General features: G+C 43.8%; 2 protein-coding genes across 5 annotated transcripts in view; one reads left to right on the forward strand and one right to left on the reverse strand.

Annotated features, from left to right (window-relative positions):
* SLC38A5 (solute carrier family 38 member 5) overlaps positions 1 to 20,898 on the forward strand; it is a 60,689-nt gene that overhangs the window by 23,551 nt on the left and 16,240 nt on the right. The window lies entirely within an intron of this gene.
* Positions 3,085 to 18,516, reverse strand: FTSJ1 (FtsJ RNA 2'-O-methyltransferase 1). 4 transcript variants are annotated; one of them, XM_077145745.1, is made up of 13 exons: positions 18,230 to 18,516; positions 16,693 to 16,839; positions 16,349 to 16,418; positions 16,163 to 16,253; positions 15,745 to 15,823; positions 14,266 to 14,318; positions 14,127 to 14,180; positions 13,938 to 14,040; positions 13,753 to 13,836; positions 12,983 to 13,086; positions 12,693 to 12,890; positions 12,450 to 12,491; positions 3,085 to 7,158 (listed from the first exon to the last, which is right to left on the reverse strand). In XM_077145745.1, the coding sequence occupies exons 2-12, from the start codon at positions 16,811 to 16,813 to the stop codon at positions 12,459 to 12,461; spliced, it is 990 nt and encodes a 329-aa protein (XP_077001860.1). In that variant the 5' UTR covers positions 16,814 to 16,839; positions 18,230 to 18,516; the 3' UTR covers positions 3,085 to 7,158; positions 12,450 to 12,458. The 4 variants fall into 4 exon arrangements, with proteins under 4 accessions (XP_077001860.1, XP_077001859.1, XP_077001861.1 ...); XM_077145744.1 differs by lacking the exon at positions 3,085 to 7,158 and adding an exon at positions 12,160 to 12,205; XM_077145746.1 differs by lacking the exon at positions 3,085 to 7,158 and adding an exon at positions 12,160 to 12,205 and having other exon boundaries at positions 16,693 to 16,842.

Here is a 20,898-nt window from a genome sequence, read left to right on the forward strand (position 1 = left end):
ACCACATATGCACAAAGGCATTGCAAATATGAACCCACAGAGGCACAGCCATATCATGTATGCATTTGACTTCACACGTGCTGGCATGCGCACATGTGTACTGCATGATCATATACTCAGTTCCCACATGTGCACACATGCATTCATGCAGGCATACACACCCAGTTTCCATTTAGTCGCTTATCCACCTATCCTGCCTGGCTGGCAATCTCTCCCAGTTCTTGAATCTGCCCGAACATTTTTGGGAGGAACAGGCTGTGACACAGGAGTCATCCCAGCTTTGCTAGACCCCTATGTCATCTAGAGAGGCCCAGACATTTGTTCCTTCCTCTGCGCTGCCACCAGTACTGAAATGACACCATTACAGCTAATTTCCCGAACCAAGGCATCATGGCTCTAAAAATGTATACGTGTTCCACGGGAGGAACAACCTGGCATGAACCAATTGGGAGGAGCTTTAAAGGGAGATGTGGGGCAGCTCTGAAAGCTCCCCAAACAATGATTACTCATCTTGCAATGTGGCTGAGGAGATTCCAAGGACACAGCTCCCAGAAGCCACACAGTGCTAGATTTTGAGCCTGGTTTCCCTGAGCCAATTGCCCCCTCTCTGGGCTCCACAGCTCCCTTCAAGTACACCTGAATTCTTCCTTTCCCTGAACACTGGCTCCCCTCACAGGTGGTTGAGATGAGTCTCCTGAAATCAGCCCTGAAATTGAGAGCAACAAAGCACACCAGGGGCAGCTGCAGGATGGTCACAGCCCAGACATATCCTTCTTTTCAGGATGCATTCCTGAGATGTGTCCGTGTAGAAATCTCTTGGAGAGGAATAAGAGATGCTGTCACAACAACCTTCCATGTATTCACATACTTCTTTATTGCTTTGTAAAGTATTTCATGTAAAAAAAAAAAGCTCTATTCTGGTAATATATATAGAACACATTACACATTTTAACCGTTTTCAAGTGCACAATTCAGAGGCGCTAATTGCATTCATGTCATACAACCGTCACCACTATCTATTTCCAAAACAGTTTCATTACCCCCAAAAGAGACTCTGTACTCATTAAGCAATGATTCCCCATTTCCCCTCTTCCCTGTCCCTGGTAATGTCTAATCTAGTTTGCCTCTATAGATTTGCTTATTATAGATATTTCATATAAGTAGAATCACACACACTACCTGTCCCTTTGTGTCTGAGTCCCTTTGTGACTCAACACGATGTCTTCAAGTTTCATCCATATCATTGCATGTATCAGAATATCATTCCTTTTTATGGCTGAATAATAGAGCATTGTATGTATATACCACATTTTGTTCATCTATTTATCAGTTGTTTCCACCATTGCACTTTAAAAAAATTATGTTTATGGAGATGTAATTTACATACAGTAAAATTCGCTGTTTTTAGTGTATAGTTCTGAGATTTGGCACACAAAAACATTTGGATAAATATCACCACAATTAGGATACAGAACAGTTCTCTCACCTCAAAATATTCCTTTGTGTGGCCACTTTGAAGTCATTGGCAACACTGATCTGTTTGCTATTCCCATAGTTTTACCTTTTCCAGAATGTCACGTAATTGAAATCATACATCAGGTAGGCTTTTTATTTTGGCTTCTTTCACTTAGCATAGTGCATTTGAGATTCGTTTATGTTGTTGTATGTATCAGTTGTTTGTACCTTGTAGTTGCTGAGTAATAGATAAGGATGTACCGGTCTATTCATTTGTCAGTTGAAGTCATTTGGGTTGTTTCCAGTTTTTTTTGGGGGGGGGAGGGGTATGAATAAACCCACTATAAATATTTGCGTACAGATTTTTATGCAAACATAACTTTTCATTTCTCTTATTTAATACCTAGGAGTAGAATTGGTGGGTCACGTGGTGTGTTAGTTAGCGTCGGTTGTCAACTTGGCCAGGTGAGCATACCTAATCTTGTTGCTGCGGACATAAGTCAACGGTACCTGAACCTCATCTGTTGCCAATTACATCTGTAGTTAGCTAGGAGGCGTGTCTGCTGCAATGAGTGGTTTGACTTAATTGGCTGGTGCTTAAATGAGAGAGCGCAATGTAGCACAGCCTAAGCAGCTCGGCATTCCTCATCTCAGCATTCGCAGCTCAGCCCAGGCCTTTGGAGATGCAAAAAGAAGTCACCCCAGGGAAAGTTGTTGGAACCCAGGGGCCTGGAGAGAAGACCAGCAGAGACCATCCTGTGCCTTCCACATAAGAAAGAACCTCAGTGGAAAGTTAGCTGCCTTTCCTCTGAAGAACCAACAAAATAAATCCCCTTTTATTAAAAGCCAATCCATCTCTGGTGTGTCGCATTCTGGCAGCTAGCAAACTAGAACACGTGGTAACTGTATGTTTAACTTTATGGAAAACTGCCAATTGTTTTCCAAAGTGAGTGCACCATTAACATTCCCACCAGCAGCACAGGAGAGTTTCAGTTCCTCCACATTCTTATCAACACTTAATATGGTCAATCTTTTAAAGTTTGTAATTATAATAATGCAATAGATATCTCATTGTGGTTTTGATTTGCATCTCCCTAATGACTCATAATGTTGATCATCTTCTTGGGTGCTTGTTTGCTGTCTGTGTTTCTTCCTTGGTAAAGTGTCTGCTCAAATCTTTTGCCCACTTGTTAATTGGGTTGTTAGTTTTCTTATTATCAAATCCTTTATATATTCTGGATACTGGTCCTTTACCAGGCAATGTGGTTTACAAATATTTTCTTCTGGCTTGTGGTGTGTCCTTTCATTTTTAAAAATGCAATACTATGAGATGTTTTCACACATGGTACAGTCCATCCAAAGTATATGATCAATGGCTCACAGTATCATCACATAGTTGTGTATTCATCACTGAAATCAATTTCAGAACATTTTCATCACGACAAAAAAAAAGAAAAAGAAAACCCAAAACATCCCCCCATGTCCCTTGTCTCCCCATATCATTGACTCCTAGCATTGGTGTGGTACATTCATTACTGTTGATGAAAGAATTTTAAAATATTACTATTAACTATAGTTCATAAAAGTATAGTTCAAGAAACTATAAAACTATAGTTAAAACTATAAAACTATAGTTCAAGAAAGTGCAATAGATGCACTTTCTCCATATACTACTTTATTATTAACTCCTTGTAACAGTGTTGTACATTTGTTCTAGCTTACAAAAGAGCTTTTAAATATTTGTACAGTTAATCACAGTCATTGGCCATCACAAGACTCATTGTGTTATACAGCCCATGTTTTGATCTCTGGCTTTCCTTCTGGTGACATATACGACTCCAAACTTCTTTTCACCATATTCGCATACCATTCAGCACTGTTAATTATACTCACAATAATTGCTACCATCACCTCTATCCATTTTCAAGCATTTAAATTTTACCTAGTTAAAAATTCTGCACATACTAAATAATCACTCCACATTCTCTAGCCTCATTCTATCTCTTGGTATCCTATATTTTAGATTTTATGTCTATGAATTTACATATTATAATTAGTTCCTATTAGTGAGATCATACAATATTTTTCCTTTATAATATTTGTTTTTTTGTGTCTGACTTATTTCACTTAATATAATGTCCTCAAGGTTCATCCATGTTATCGCATTAGGATTTCATTTGTTTTTACTACTGAATAATATTCCATTGTATGTATATACCACATTTTGTTTACCCATTCATCGGTTGATGGACACTCGGGTTGTTTACATCATTTGGCAATTGTGAAGAATGCTGCTTTGAGTGTCCTTTCATTTTTGCATTTCTACTTTAATATCTGTTATTTGGTTCATTCATTGTTTCAACAAATATTTATTAAGAACCACCTACTCTGTGGCTGGATGCTGCATCAGGAACTACAAACAGAAGGGAAACAGCAGACAAAAATCCCTGCGTTCAGGGACCTCACAGGTACAATATTATTAAACAGATAATGGAAAATACCAAACAAATGTGTTAGATATTTTATTTGTACCCCCAATCCAATTTGCCCCCCTGCCCTGCCCTGCTCTGTGGCCCAGAAGGTTGTTACTGTGGACTACATTACCTGGATTCTGCCCCACTCTGGCTTCTGGGTTTGGCCAATAAGCGGCACTGGCAGGTAACTGGATAATAGAAGGAAAGAGAAATCTTGTTCTCTATTGCTCACTCTCTCACCACTTCAGCCTTGTAGTTCTGGTTGTGGCTGGGCTCCAGTTTCCCCTGGATTCTGGTAACAGCTCCCCTCTTTTGCTAGTCCGTGAGTATCTCAGGATTCTTTTTGGGGTTACTCTATCCTTCTCACAGCCCCATCAATGGTCCCTTCATTGAAGTCTCTACAAAATTCCAGCTGTGTATGCTTTGTGTCCCACCCCCTCCCCAGGACCCTGTCTGGTCCAACAAGTAGATAAATAATATATTATCAAGAAGTGCTAAGTGCTATGAAAGAAAACAAATGCAGGGATAGAGAGTGATGGGGGTATTATTTGGGATAGAGTAATCAGGGAAGGCTTCCTGAGGAGGTGATCTTTGAGAAGAAAATGAAGGAGTAGTCATGTAAATAGTATCCACGTAAATAGTATCCATGTAAATAGCAGCCCTGTAAATGTGAACTTTGTACATATCTCGGGAACAGTGTCCAAACACAGGGGGATCAGCAAATGCAAAGGCCCTGAGGTGTGCTTGAGGAACATCAATGAGGCCGGTGTAGTTGTAGAAAATGAAATGAGTAGGGAAGGCTTGATAGGCTGGCAGGCAGGAATTAGTACTCATCTGATAAACAGGGAAAACCGGGGTCCAGAGAAAGGCAGAATTGGCTTGAGGTCCCACGGTGATGTCATCTTGACTCAATTGCTACGCACTCTCCCCAAAATGTGCTGAGTTTCTGGGGGAACAGGAAGACCAGAAGCCCACGATATGCCCCTGAGAGAATGCACAGTCCCTTAGGGATGTCTGCCAAGTGGTTTTCGCTGCCGGCCCTACATGCTGGGCTAGGCTCTCTGGGACCCTTGAAGGCTCAGCTGGATCCCTGGCTTGCCATTCAGGAACTTCAGTTTGTCTTCAGGGTAGCCAGCAGGGTTCCATTACAACTCAAAATGCTTGGCCTTCCTCTACTCAGAACCCTCTCATGGTTTTCTCTGAGAGCTCACAAGACTCTACTCTGACCTCAAATTCAACCACTATCCCCATCACTCACTTTGTTCCAGCCACAGTGACCTCCTCCTCTTCCCTGTTCCAGATACATGCTTCCATCTCAGGGCCTCCCTTTGCTTGGAGTGCTCTTTCCCCAGGCACGCCCTGCTCGAGGACATACTAATTGGGAAGAGGACACTCCTGGGTTCACACTGGCTGGTGTTTGGACTTTTCTAGGGTCATACAATCTGGGATGCATACTCCATGGGGATATACATGGTCTGGGGTGTGGGGACTCACAATGTGATAGACAGGCATGTGAAGGCTCCTGAAGTCAGACACTGGGACGTGGACACACTTGTGGCTATTGACTGCAAGGTCACGTGGACTGGGAATAGGATATGCCTTCCATTGGAGTCTTCGCTATGTAAGCTTCTGCTGTCACAAGACTGGGGGTAACACAAGTAGGGACACACAGCCTGAAGTGCATACACTCCCGGGGTCACAGACAGGTGTGTTCACTCTTGGAGTCACACAGACTGGGGCCTGAACTCTGTGGACCCTCCTAGCGTGTTTAAGCTAGGGTGTGGACATTCCGGTGGTGACAGACTGGAATGTGTTCATCACTGGAGTTGCAGAGACTCCAGTGGGGATACTCTTGTATTTGCACTGTAGGGAATAAAGCTACATTTCAGTTATATCAGTGAAAATAAAGAGGCAATATTTTCCTCCATTAAGTTCACAGATACCCTTGCCTTCTAGCAAGTTATGAACCCCTCCTTGAGGGGTAAATTCAGGACACCCCTTGTGGTAGATTCAGGTGTCAACTTGGCCAGGCGAAGGTGCCTTGCTGTGGACATGAGCCAATGGCATGTGAACCTCATCTGTTGCTGATTACATCTGCAGTTGGCTAGGAGGCGTGCCTGCTGCAATGAATGATGTTTGACTTAATTGGCTGGTGCTTAAATGAGAGAGTGCAAGTAACAGAGCCCAAGCAGCTTAGCATACCTCATCTGAGCACTCGCAGCTCAGTCCAGGCCTTTGGAGATCCAGAAAGAAATCACCCCGGGGAAAGTTGTTGGAACCCAGAGGCCTGGAGAGAAGGCCAGCAGAGACCATCCTGTGCCTTCCCATGTAAGAAAGAACCTCAGTTGAAAGTTAGCTGCCTTTCCTCTGAAGAACTATACGTCAACTAAATAAATCCCCTTTTATTGAAAGCCAATCCATCTCTGGTGTGTTGCATTCCAGCAGCTAGCAAACTAGGACAGCCCTTGTGCTGGTCTGAAAGGATGTATGGACCCTAGAAAAGCCATGTTTTAATCAAAATCCCATTCAGAATAATCCCTGCTATGTTTGAAACTGTAATTAGATATGTGATTTAATTAAGAGTGGTTGTTAAGCTGGATTAGGTAATGACATGTCTCCACCCATTTGGGTAGGTCTTGATAAGTTTCTGGAGTCCTATAAAAGAGGAAACATTTTGGAGAATGAAGGAGATTCAGAGAGAGCAGAGAAGAACGACATAGCCATGAGAAGCAGAGAGCCCACCAGCCAGCAACCTTTGGAGATGAAGAAGGAAAAGGCCTCCCAGGGAGCTTCATGAACAGGAAGCCAGGAGAGAAAGCTAGCAGATGACATCTAGCTCTCCATGTGCCCTTCCAGCCGAGAGAAACTGTGATAGTGTTCACCATGTGCTTTCTCACTTGAGAGAGAAACCTGAAACCTGAACTGAAACCTGAACTCTTAAAAAGCCATTCTGTTCCTGATATATTGCATCATGGCAGTTAGCAAACTAGAACACCCCTGGAAAAGTTCACTTAGAGAAGGGGCCAGACCTTGTTCTTGAATTTCCACTGCAGTACAGATGGATATTCTGCAATGTTTGTTTCCTAGCTGTTTTCATGATGGTTGAAGCAGATTCACATGTGGAGCCTGTATGTTCATGTCATGCTGATGAAATAATGATACATGGAAAACAAGTTCATCAGTTCCAGCTTTCCTGATGGCTTCTGAATTGTAGCCGTTTGCCAGCAAACTGAAGGCCAAAGAAAAAAAATTTTACACAAAAATATTTTTTCCCACTTTATTCTCTAAACACTGGTCACTAAGCTAGTAGCATTTTTGTGAAGGCTTTCCCTACTTTTATTGTGAAGGATAACATTAAAAAAAACCCACAGAAAACAGGTATGTTCAGTTTAATGAGTAACTATCAGGTGAACAATATATCTGCATTATAACTGTAGAATGTTCAGTCATTGCCATGTAGTTCTCTGTGGTGAACTGAACACAATTTTATTATCCCTTGTACAGCTGATGAATGTTTGTTTTTTTTCTAGTTTTTGGGGGTAATACAAATTGTGCTGCAATGAGCATTCCACTCATTTCTTAAGGAGTGGAATTGGCATTTACAGTTTTAGTCGATAATGCCCGTTTTCAACAGAGACCACACCATTTTATACTCCCACCGGCAGTGAACAAGGTTCCAAGTGTCATGTAGCATCTCAAACATTTAGTATTGTCACTCGTTTCAGTTTTAGCTTGCATTCCTTCCCCCGATGAGCACTTTTTCATGGCTTATACTGGTCATTCTTGTATCTTTTCTTAGTGATTTGTAGGAGCATTCTAATCTTATGGATACCATGTACAGGGATTGAAACTATCTTTTCCTGCTGTGATTTATCATTTCACTTTTTAAAAGGTGTCTCTTTTTTCTTTTTTTTTAAATGGAAGGCTTAGTCTGAATAACCCCCAAAACCACTGTCAGAAAAGGACATCCTCTACTATTATATCCTAAATATAAGAATTTCTCCAGTACTGATGGACTTAGCCCACTGTTACAGGCAAACAGGCCCCCTTGCTGTTTCTCACAACACACAAGGCATAGTTCCACCTCAGGGCTTTTGCATTTGCTCTTTCCTTTACCTGGAAGGTTCTTTCCCTAAATAAACATATGGATTCATTTCGTTACCTTCTTCGGGTATTTGTTCAAATGCTATTTCATCAGTGAGGCCTTCTATGACTACTCTTAAAAGGTGCAAACTGCCAACCCTAGAATTCCTGATTCTCTTTATGTTTTTTTAAATGCAATTAATTTTATTGCAATCTAGTCACAGAATAGAAACCATCCGAAGTATACAATCACCGGTTCAGTGTCATCACATGGTTGTGCATACAGTCCCATGATCAAATTTAGAACATTTTCCTTACTCCAGAAAAGAAATAAAAGTAAATAAAAAAAAAAGAAAACCCTAATCCTCCCATACTCCTTATCCCCCCATATTATTGACCCATAGTGTTGGTGTGGTACATTTATTACTGTTGATGAAAGAGTATTAACATATTGCTAACTATAGCTCATAGTTTGCAACAGGTACATTTTCCCTCCACATACTTCTCTATTATTAACAACTTATAATAGTGTCATACATTATTAACGCCTTATAATAGTGTTGTTTATACACCTGCTCTAATTCATGTAAGAACTTTTTTGTATTTGTACAGTTAATTATTGACATTGTCAACCACAAGATTCACTGTGTTATACATTCCCATGTTTTAATCTCCAACTTTCCTTCTGGTGACACACATAACTTTAAACTTCCCCTTTCCACCACTCTCACATACCATTCAGTACTGTTAATGATTCTCACAATAACATGCTGTCACCTCTGTTCACTTCCAAATGGACACCCTAAACATTCTGCATGCATTAAGCCACCACTCCCCATTCTTTAGTCTCATTCTATATCCTGGTTACCTATATTCTATATTTTATGTCTATGAGTTTACATGTTATAATGAACTCATATCTATGCTGCTTTACTTTTTTCTACTTTTTCATAACTCTTATTACCTTATATTACACACACACATACAGCAATGCTAAATACAAATATGTAGTGAAATGCAAGCAAACTTGCTCTGTCTCTCACATATATGGAACTCCTGCATTCACAGAATGTTGTACTATTAATTATCTCTTTCCCAAACCAGAAGCTTCATGAGGGTCAGGATATTTGTGTTTTGTTCCCTGCTATTTCTCCAAATCTAGGACAGTATTTGGTACACAGTACAACTGAATATGTAATGTGTAGGTTGCCTGAAGCAGTTCCTGTCATATAACAACAGATACTTACTAAGAATTTGTTTCATAGACACAGAATCTATGTACAGGATTTTTAACTAGGTTGAGTTTAAATGCTGGGAAATGGATGGAGGTGATGGTAGCACATTACCATGAGTATGATTAACAGTGCTGAATGGTGTGTGTGAACGTGGTTGACAGGGGACGTTTAGAGTCATGTGTGTCACCAGAAAGCCAGAGGTTAAAACATGGGAACATATAGTGGATGACCTGGGATCCAGCATCATGGGATTGAGAAAGCCTTCTTGACCAAAAGGGGGGAAGAGAGAAATGAGACAAAATAATGTTTCAGTGGCTGAGAGATTTCAAATAGAATCTAGAGGCTGTCCTGGAGGTTATTCTTATGCATTATATAGTTATCCCTTTTTAGTTTGTGGTGTACTGGAGTGGCTAGAGGAGAGTACCTAGAACTGTTGAACTGTATTCCAGTAGACTTGATTCTTGAAGATTATATAACTATATGGCTTTTACAACGTGAATGTGTGATTATGAAAATGGTGTGTCTGATGCTTCCCTTTTCCGGGGTACAGAAAGATGAGTAAAAAAATAAGGACAAAAATAAATAATGGGAGGGTGGGATAAGAGCCAAAAAAATTGGTAGAGTGCAATACTAGTGGCCAATGAGAGGGAGGGGTAAAGGGTGTGGGATGTATGAGTTTTTTCTTTTGTCTTATAATTTACTTCTCTTGAGTGATGAAAATGTTCTAAAAATGATCATGACAATGAATACACAAATATGTGATGATACTGTAAGCCTGTGATTGTATTCTTTGGATGGACTGTATGGTGCGTGAAGATATCTCAATACAAATATTAAAAAAATGAAAAACAAAACATGTGACAGTGTAACAAAGTAAATCTTATGGTGGATGCTGACTATGATTAACAGCACAAATATAAAAAATTTCTTCCACGAACTAGAACAAATGTATGACACTACTACAAGGAGTTAGTAATAGAGTGGTATATGGAAAAAAAAATGCACCTATTGTAAACTATGGACTATAGTTAACAGTAATATTCTTTCAAAAGTAACAAATATACCACACCAATGCTAGGGGGTCAATGATGGCGGGGGTAATAAGAGGTATGGGATGTTTTGTTTTCCTGAGTAATGAAAATATCCTAAAATTGATTGTGGTGATGAATGCACAACTATGTGGCAATACTGTGAGCCATGGACTATATTCTTTTGATGGGTTATATAGTGTATGGATACATGTCACAAAAATTGCATTTAAAAAGAAAGAAAAGCTTGACTGAAATCTTTTTTTGTTGTTGATACACATGATCGAACATTGTGCTGCTACAAAAAGGAAGTTGTGAGGCACGTAATAATGTAAATGAACATGTGGGACATTTGGTAAGGCAAAATGAATCAGAAACAAAAGAGCAAATATTGTATGATCTCATTTAGAAAATATTTATAAGAAACCTAGGGCCTAGACTGTAAGCTCTTATAGCAGTCACATTAAGTCTGGAGTAATTGTTTTTGGATTTTGAGGGGCTGTTTTATATATGTACAACCTGGTATTTACAGATAAGAACAAAGCTGATCAGGTCATGATTAAGGTAATTCAGAATACAGGGGTAAGGAAAACATTGTCCATATTTTAGAATTTCACCTACTCTCTGAGACCAAAGGAAGAAAGGTTTATTTTGTCCAGAACCAAAATTTTCGTAGCACATAATCTAAGGCAACCTGTATGGATAGATCATTTAAACAATCCAAACACAGGGAGCCCAGAATAAGAATGAGGGCCTTTAATCCTATATGGCTTAATATTATGCCTAGATACATCCCAAAGTATATTAAGCAGATAACCAAAAAGTATTGGCAAAGGCCCTTGAGGGATGAGAGAAACAACATGGCACCATTAAATTTTATCACCCGGGAAACCCCTGATATTGTGTGAAACATTAGGGACACTCAAATCAATAGGCCAAGCCCTTGATCTTGAGGCTTTCCCTTGTGAAGCTCATGAATATAGCAGAGAAGCTTAGCCTACCTATAGGAACGCCTAAGAGTCACCTCAGGAGGACCTCTTTCATTGCTCAGATGTGGCCTCTCTCTCTCTAAGCCCAACTTTGCAAGTGAAACCACTGCCCTTCCCTGTACGTGGGACATGACATCCAGGGGTGAAAGTCTCCCTGGTGGTGTGGAAGATGACCCCCAGGGATGAGCCTGGCCCTGGTACCGTGGGATCGGTAATGCCATCCTGACCAAAATGGGGAAAAGAAATATAGCAAATAAGGTATTAGTGCCTGAGAGAGTTTAAATAGTGTTGAGAGGCTACTCTGGAGGTCACTCTTACACAAGTTTCAGTAAGACATTGCTACTATCACAATTTGCCAACCCCCAACCTAAACCATTCCTGCCATTCCTAAAGAATACCTAGAGTGTTATATAAGATTCCACAAAGGTTCCATGCACTAGGGTAACTATCCATAAACTTACAACCTCAAGATGGGTCCCGGGACCAGATAAATCCTAAAATGTAGAGGGGCCAGCCTCTCCAGAACATTAATTTGCTCCACCTTCCATCCCATATTATCGATAGCTCCTTCCAACATGAAAAAGTTAGAATGGGCATAGCCCAAATATCCCTAAAGAGTGAGAGAAAGATCAAAGGTGATGGTGGAATTATACAGAGAAGGTAGGGTCGAACAAATGAGTATGAGTGCTGATATTTCTTCAGTACCTTAGATCAGCTAGAAATAAAAACCTAAAATTGTAGAATTGTAACCCATACCAAACCCTGAAATCTTTTCTACAACTAATTGTTGCAATGTACTTTGAAATTTACTGCTTTTTTGTATATATATTATTTTTTCACAAAAAAGAGAAGGGTATAATAGAGAAGGGATTTAACAAATGAATACGACTGCTGAATCGATATATTGATTGTTTATTTTGGTCTCCAGTGTCTTGGAACAGCTAGAAGAAAAAATGAAAAATTGTGGGTCTGTAACCCATATCAAACTTTAAAATCTGTTGTATAACTATTTGTTAAAACGTACTTGGAAATTTATTGCTTTTTTGTATGTATGTTATTTTTCACACTTAAAAAATGTTAAAAAAAATCTTATCAGGTGATATAAAAATTTCAAAGGTGAAATGTTACTGAGCTTTTGCTTAAAGGTGCCCTTTATGAAAGCTCTTAGATAAAAGGCAAACTCACCTTCAGGTGTTAAGGTGAACAATTCATATCACTGTCTTCCACCTATCAAAGAAAAATAAAAGAGATCCTTGGCTAAGCTTTTCCATTTACCGTGCTTGGTTTTCCCCACTGATGTCTATAGCTATTGGGAGGCAGGGAAGAGAATTTTTGGCCAGAGAAACCACTTGAGCTAAATGGGGAAAGAGGTACACCAGGAGGGGGTCAGTGTGGGCTCAGAGAGAGGCCCTGGCCATGTTTCCAGACCTCAGAGGTCAGCAGAGTGTGGCACTGTGGGATGTCCATGGGTGGGGGCAACATGTCCACTATGGTGATGGGGCAGTCCTGTGGGCGGATTTCTTTGGCCAGCCGCCCCTTCTTCTTCAGCGTGCAGGCCTCCTGGTACGGTGGAGAGATGGGGGGTTGCGTAGGCGGGGTGTACTTGTACTCTGAGCCATCTTCTAGCTGCGGGGACACATGGGAGGAGATGGTGAGGAGCCCGGAATCTGGACAGCCTTTCTTCCCACCACTCTGCCTATTGCTGCTGGGGCACTCACGTCTAGTGGGTAGCTGCGGTCTGAATCATAGGAGCTCAGGTCCCCACAGGTCACAAATGGTACAATGATGCGGGTCGGGCCATCCAGCTGGTTGAAATCTGGGTCTGAGGAGGAGGATGACAGAATACTGAGGATGGGACTGGGATGCCTGGAAAGAGTCAGGACCCAGGCCACAACCTGGCTATTAACTCCTCCAAGTAGATTCCTGACCAATCTGGCCCAAAGTGCCACCAGCTACTTTCACACCCCTGCACCAGGATGCTTTCATTTGGTTCAGATCACCTCCTCAGGGAGGCCTTCGGGACCCCTATTAAAACATGGAGCCCCCTGCTCTATTTTCTTTCATAGGACTTATCTCCACCTGGCATTCTAACATAAGCTTGTTTGTATCTTGTCTTATTCGTATGTCATCTTCACAGGGCAGGATTGTCTTTTTCAGCCTGGGGCAAGGGAAAAGACCCTCATGGGGCAAAATTTCCACACAGGGGTGAAGTTTCCACCTGGGGGTACTGGCTGACTCTTCCTAGGGTAGAATTTCCTTAAGCAGGTGGAATCACCATCGGGGCAGGGCTCAGGATCCTCCTGGGACAGAATCTTTACCAGGCTAAAGAGTTACCACTAGGAGACTGGGCTAAAGAGCATCCTGGGACAAAATAGCCATAACAGGGTGGAATTTTCCCCAGAGGGCGGGGCTGAGAATCCTCCTAGGACAGAATTCCTAGAAGGGGGCCAAGTTTCCCCAGGGCTGGGCCCAAGGCTCTGGTTCTCACCGTAAGAATGGTCCAGCAGGGGTTTGGTCAGGTCTGGAATGAAGCCCTCAGGGGGGTCATAACCCTGACAGACAGCAAAGGCCTCTGTGGATGGAATCTGGAGTGAGGGGCGACTGCCATCTCTGCCAGTGTGGCAGCATCTGCAAGGTTCCCATCTGCCTCCCCAGGCCATGTACCCCACTGACCAATGCTAGAGTTCCGGCTGCTCCTGGGCTTGGCACAGACCACACTGGAGAAGAAGACACGTAGCTGGCTATAGATCAGTGTCACATCACGACCTCGGAATATCTGCAGGGTGGGGAGTCAGAGGTGGAGGGGCGAGGGCGGCCCTCAGGGACCCCTCCCTATACTCCACTAAGCTCCCCAAAGCTCACCTTGGCCACAAAGCAGCCTCCAGGCTTCAAAACATGTGTAGCGATGTTCAGAGCCTGTGAGCAGGAGAGATGGCTAAGGCTGCGGTGGAGACAGCGAGGAGGGGGCCAAACCAGGGCAGGGGCAGTCAGGGTTACTCACAGCGAGGAGGAGCTGGGCCTGCATGTATTCATCGACATCATGGAGGCCAGTTACTGCAACAAGAGAATAGCATTAGGGGGAGGGGGCATCAAGTTTTATGTATCCTTTTGTACCAAAAAGATTAGAAAGCTAAAATCAACCTTCTCTAGGTTCTCCTACTGGGATGCAAATTAAATATCTGCCAATCGGACACATATTCTAAGCTCCTAATCCTTAGGAATTCATTTTAATTCTCAAAACAACCTCAAACACAAGTATCATGACCATTACTTCCATCTCCAGCCCAGACTGCTCCTTAGCATTCCAGACTCAGATCAAACTCCATATGTCTCAAACCAAACTTCCGGGCCAAACCTGCTCTTTCCACCATCTTCCCCATCTCATTTGATCCTTCCAGTTGCTCAGGCCAAAAACTTCAGTTACGCTGGAACTGCCCCTCCCTTGCTTCACACCCGCATTCAAGCCATTAGTAAACACTGCCAGCTCTAGTTTCAAATGATATCCTGACTCCACCCTCTTCTCATCTCTACCACTGCTACCACTATTGCAGTAGCCTCCTCCTCACTGATACCTCTGCTTTCACCCTTTGTCATTACATTGCTCATAGCAGCCAGAGGGATCCAGTTACAGCCCAAGCCAAGAATGGCTCTTCACTGCTCAGAACCCTCTCCTGGTTTCCTCTGAGCTCTCATTTCAGAAAAAAACAGTCCTCACCATGGCCCATGAGACCCTACTGGCTCAGGCCCCTGTCACTTTTCTGACCTCTCCCCACCCCCATCACTCTCCTCCTCACTCTGTTCCAACCACATTAGGCTCCTCGCTGTCCCTCATACATGCCAAGTACACTCCCACTTCAGGACTTTTGCACTGGCTATGGCCTTGCATAGAATGGTCTTCTTCCAGACATACTTGAACTCAGCTCCTTGCCTCCTTTAGAACTTTGCTCTAAAGTTTCCATCTACTCTATTTAAGATTCCAACATATACTCTGCGTGTAACTGACTTCCTCATGGTGCCTATCACCTTTTAACAGGCTACACAGTTCAATCATTTACTTTGGTTCTTTCCCATCTGCTCCCATTAGAACATCAGCTCCATGAGGTCAAGGATTAGTGGGATTTTCTTCACTGATGTCTCCCAATGCCTAGAATAGTGCCTGATACATAGTAGGTGCTCACTAAATATGTGCAGAATAGATAGGTGATTGAATGAAGAAGTGAATGAACAGCAAAAATGGAATTGGACAGTTGCCAGAGTGATTAGAAGAGGGATGTTTGGACAACAAACACAAAACAGAAAGGGTGAGTTGGGGAAGGGAGAGGGAAGGAGATGACAGAGGCAGAGGGCAGGCTTGTAAAGGTGGGGAGAAGCTAGCAGTGGAGGGGAGAGGCAGGGAGTAGCTGAAAGAAGTCAAGAGATGGGCAATACAGAGGACAGATACAAGGACCTCCTGCCCGGCCTCCCAACCCTTGCTGCTTACCGTCAGGAGCCCCATCACACACCACTAGGTCTGCAGGGTGGCCCTCAAAGTGCTGGATGATCTCCTGGGCAGTGGACAGCTATGGAGAGAGGGAGAATGGGTGGCTCCAGGGCTCCCAGCTGCTGCCTCTGATCCCCACCTGCCCAGAGACCTGTCCTGCAATTCCTGGAGCAGCCAAATTCGCAGGCTTTGCCCATCTAAGACCAGGCTCCATCTCTGGGGACGCAGTCTCATCATTCTCTGTCTCTCTGCAATGATGGCCTGTTTCGCCAGTTATGTGCACATGGCTACTGTTACTGTCTTTCTTGGTCTTTGTTTCTCTTTTTTCTCTCTCTCTGTCTCTCCTTCATGTTCTGTAGTTCCTAAGTGAGGGCCTTTGCCCAGGATACACCCTGACTACTACTGGCCGTGGACTTACCTGGGTGATATCTCCCTGTATCTGTAACACGCCTGGCAGTGGAGCCATAGCCTGCAGGTCCACAGCAACTACATGGCCAGAACCCAAGCTCCTGTGGACAACACAGCCCATGTTAGCCTACTCTGCATCTCTGGTACCCCTATCCAACCTGCTCTCCTTGGCCCCTACCTGGGACCCCACACTCACCCAATTTTCTGGCTCAGCACCTGACTCCAGCTGCCTGGGGCTGCACACAGGTCAACTGCCCGGGTCACACCTGGGCACAGAAAGGAACGTATACTAGTCAGCTGTGCCTGTCTTTCCAATGCAGACCCTGCAAAGTTTATCCTTCTACCCTGGGAAGCATCCACGTCTAGCCACTGCCCACATACCCAACTCCTCTCAGGGATTCCGCAGATTTTCCTGTCTGTCTCCCTGCCCCAGAGACCCTCCAAGTCAGCCCACCTACACAAAGAACCCTGTAGCCCTAGCTCATTTGTCTCTCCCCCTTGCTCTTCTGTCCCCCAGTGACTTGCCCACTGGGTAGAGACCTTGGAAGAGCTGGAATTCCTCATCGAGCTGGAGCAGTTTGAACGCACTACGGGCACGCCAGCCACTCTCCTTTGCCAGGCGGTAGTAGACATCCCGTTTGTCCTTCGATGTCCGTCCCATTTCATATACTCTGTTTACCCAGGGACCTGCTGACAGAAAGCTGACATTACCCCATATTGGTACGGGGGTGGGGGGGTGGGGGTGGTCACCACCTACCTCTGTAGGGCAGCAAGGACATATAAACCAAACTGGGCTATCTGACCCACATGACAGCCCATTCAACAGATGGGAAGACTGAAGCCTAGTCACTGATCCCCATAGACCCCAAAGGACCCATCTCTGAGCTCTCAGGCTCTATCACTCATGGCACAGATCCCCCATTGCTGATTCCACAGACCACAAAAAGCCCTGCAATCCCGCCAACACTTAGCTCACAGATGACCGACCCATTACTGTCCCTGTCACTGCACATCACTGCCATCCACATGCCACACATTAAACCTCGTGACTTTCACAATATGACCAAATCATCTCCACTAACATCTCTCCGACTGTGTGCCCCAACTGATCCCATTGGCCCTACATTCGTATTCCCCTATAAATCCCCCTTAATCCTTCACTGCTCTCCTCATTCCAGATTAATCCCTGAAAATAATTAAGCCCTCAGTAATTCCTTTTATTACTCTGTTTTTATCTGCTCCCAAGAATGCCTGAATGGTCAGACTTATTATCTCTCAATTACTATGATTTAACAGCCCATTAACTCAATTCACCCCCAATGGCCCTTCCCCAATCTATACCTCAGCTCACACCTTCATTAGTTTCCTATCCACCTACCAATTACTATGACGCAAGGACTAACCATTAATCCCTCCATTACCACCCACTGACATTCATCCCTGGATGAGCACACACTTGCTAGCTCCTCATTCTCCCTTCACTGCCCACCCTCTCCCACCAATCACTTTGATCATGCCTCCAAAACGTACTATTACCCTTTCACTGCTCATTCTGTCCCCATTAATTCCTCGATGACCATTCTAGACTCACCCACCATTAAACTTTTGACTATGACATGCCCCACAGCCTCTCATCTCTTTGATCACCCCATCAATCCCTTGATCATCACACCATGAACCTAGTTGACTAAAACATTCCTATCAGCTCCCAAGAGTTCACGGATCAAGGCTCCGCCAGTCATCCACTTTATGCACGCTGTCCACGTAACCCATCCCCCATTGACCTCTGACCACAACCTCAGTGCCCTCCTCATCAATACCTCAAAGACCATGGCACCTTGGGACCACCGGGACCCCCCCGAAGGTGGCTATGCCTACATCTGGACTCCCGTCTCCCACCCCTATCGGACTCCCGAGCCCACTAAGAACAGTGGTCCCTTTCTGCAAACAAACTTTGGGTCTGGAGCGCACCCAGTGCCAGCTTCCCGGACTACGCAATGGCAGGGACAAGGGCAGATCATTGCTCCCCGCGCTGGCGGAAGAGCGCAGGCGCGCCTCAAGGCGCCGGACGGCCTACCTTGGCTCACCCGGCGGAGAGAAACGGGAGGAAGGAGGCTAGTATGCCAGCAGCCCGAGCCTCGGCGAGAGCGCAAATGGGTGGGAGAGTGGGAGATTGGAGGGCTTCAGTTTGTGTCCCTAGTTGATTCGAATGCCTCTCGCGCATGCCTAAAGGCTAAAGCGGCATGCCATTCCTGGCACCGTAGGACGCCGGGGCACGGGCAAATTCTGGACTCGACTTGAACGTACAACGTGAATCCACTCATCTTGTGCCGACGTGGCTGGTCATGCGAATTGCCGTTCCCAGCATGCAACGCGCACGCCGTAGTTGAAACATCGCGAGGCACGAGAACTAGCTCTTTGCTCTTTTGTTCCAAGGCTAAGATCTATTTACTCCCGCATTCTTCCTTTGGACCGAGACGTTAATTGAGCCTGTGGACTACATTTCCCAGGATGCAACGAGCGCGACGGTGTCCGTGACCTTTCAGCGTGCTTCGAAGCAACGTTCTCCCTAAATTCGAGAATTTGTGAATGAGGAAGGTGTGTTAAGTGGGTGAGCGCGCTAAAGCTGCTCTGTAACAGGATCGACTCCCACCCCCGCTGGTTGCTAATGCTGCTTGCATTTTACCACCTCGGGACTTCACGATTTCCCCATCTGTAAAATGGGGATTATAACTACTACAAGACTTCTCCGGGTTATCGGGAGGACTAAATAGATGTAGCTTAACACACTGTCAGGTCTTTCGTAGTTCTGTGTTCTTTTAACATTGTTGAACCCGCCCCTCCCCCAATATATATATCGCGACCTAGTGCACAAATACAAATATAATAATGGAGATTTACGTATTTTCAGTGGCATGTTGGTAAATGTTAACAACTGGCTGGGGTCGCGGGCTGCGGATTAGTTTCCAACAGTTGCTGGTTTCCATGATTTATATACTCTCATCTTGGCAGATTCGAAGTTAACTAACGTGTGGTCACTGAACACGGAACTGGAAAGAGATGCAGTAGCGCGCCACTGTATATTTCCACCATCTAGCTAGAATAGAGGTTATACAACTTAAAGAGCAGAGATAATGGTGAAACCTAACAGGGTTATTAGGCAGTGACGAGTTCCGAGTACTCATCACCATTTTAAAAACAGAATTTATTTAGTTGTAAATGTATATCCTTTAATTTTTTAGTAATAGTTGTGTTTAACGACCAGTTTGCAAAATGCCTGAAAATTTAAGTCTGCTTTTCTGCAAACCTATCAGGGTGGGTTCCAGTAAGCCATTGAATGCTTTTGTGTTAGCTCATTTAATCTTTAAAACAACCCTATGAGGTGGTTACTGTAATTATCACCATTTTACAGACGAGGAAACTGAGATAACAGATGGGATATATTATATTAAATATATAAGCATATATGACATTTAACATATTTGTAATTATATAAAAATATAGTAATGTATATTTGCTAATATACAAATGATATGAAACATAACGACTATGCCATTATATGTAAATATAAAGACATTTATGATGGTTTATATTTTATGCATTTTATAGCGTGTGTAAAAATATGCATAGCATCTTATATATAATATATAGATGTGTATGCTAATATATAAATACACTATCTATATACATTTATTTATACAACAAAGTAACTACAGTTGTAAATATATTATTAAAGATGTCAATATGTAATGTTTTGTCAGGTAGTGAAGAAAGCTCTGAAGAAAGGGTATGGAGAGTAACAGAGGGGTTAACTTTCCTGAGTTGTCTCAGGAAAGGCGTCTTGGAGGAGGTGACCGTGGTGCTGAGCCCCAGGTTAACTGCAGGGGAGCACACCGTAGGAATATTTGGGAGAGAACACTCTAGGCAGAAGGAAGACTAAGTGTGAAGACCCTGAAGTGGGAACAAGGTTGATGAGTAGCCAAAAGACACAACAGTTGTTTGTGTTTGTATGTTGTTTTGTCAATAAAAATATTAAAAAAAAAAAAGACTGAACAATTGATTCATCCTTCCTTAGAATGTGAGCTTCAGAAAGGCAGGGATTTCCTTGTTAAGTTACTGCTGCCTCAAGAAATGGTTGTTGAATTCACCCTTTTGTTGCTTTCGTCCTTCATTCTTCCCTCCATGGTATGGTCTGCGTTTATACAGGACCTGTGAGGAGGCAGTGAGATCCCAGGAAGGAGGTAGAGACAGAGACAGAGACACTGTGGGAGCAGCTTCCTGGAGGAGTCTTTGAGAACCAGGGAGGAAACCAGAGTGTTGTCTGTGGAGCTCAAGGGGCTTGTGGGGGCCGGAGTCCTTGAGGGTGGTGGGAACTTGGCTCCCCTGTGGTGGTGAGCGAGTGTGGGAAAGGAAGGGTTCAATCCACCAGGTCACTGCTCCACAGAGAGGAGGGAGCGCCAGGCATTGCGCGGTGGGGGTGTGGGGTCATGCTCACCCTGTGGGATGCTTCCCATGTCCTGTTTTTTCGCCCGCACACAATGAGATGTTTAATATTTAGTAAAGAAACTTGCTTCCTCCAGCAGGGCCAGGGACTTGGGGGCAGGAGCCAGGCTCTGAACTTCCCAGGCTCTTCCCCTCTGAACTTCCCAGGCTCTTCCCGAAGTAGGGTGTCATCCTGCAGCTCCCACCCGGCACCCCACTGAGTATAAAGGTCTCTTTCCTCCCTTTAGCCTCCTGAAGAGGTCA

Source organism: Tamandua tetradactyla, chromosome X (assembly GCF_023851605.1).
Source record: "Tamandua tetradactyla isolate mTamTet1 chromosome X, mTamTet1.pri, whole genome shotgun sequence".
Lineage (NCBI taxonomy): Eukaryota > Metazoa > Chordata > Mammalia > Pilosa > Myrmecophagidae > Tamandua > Tamandua tetradactyla.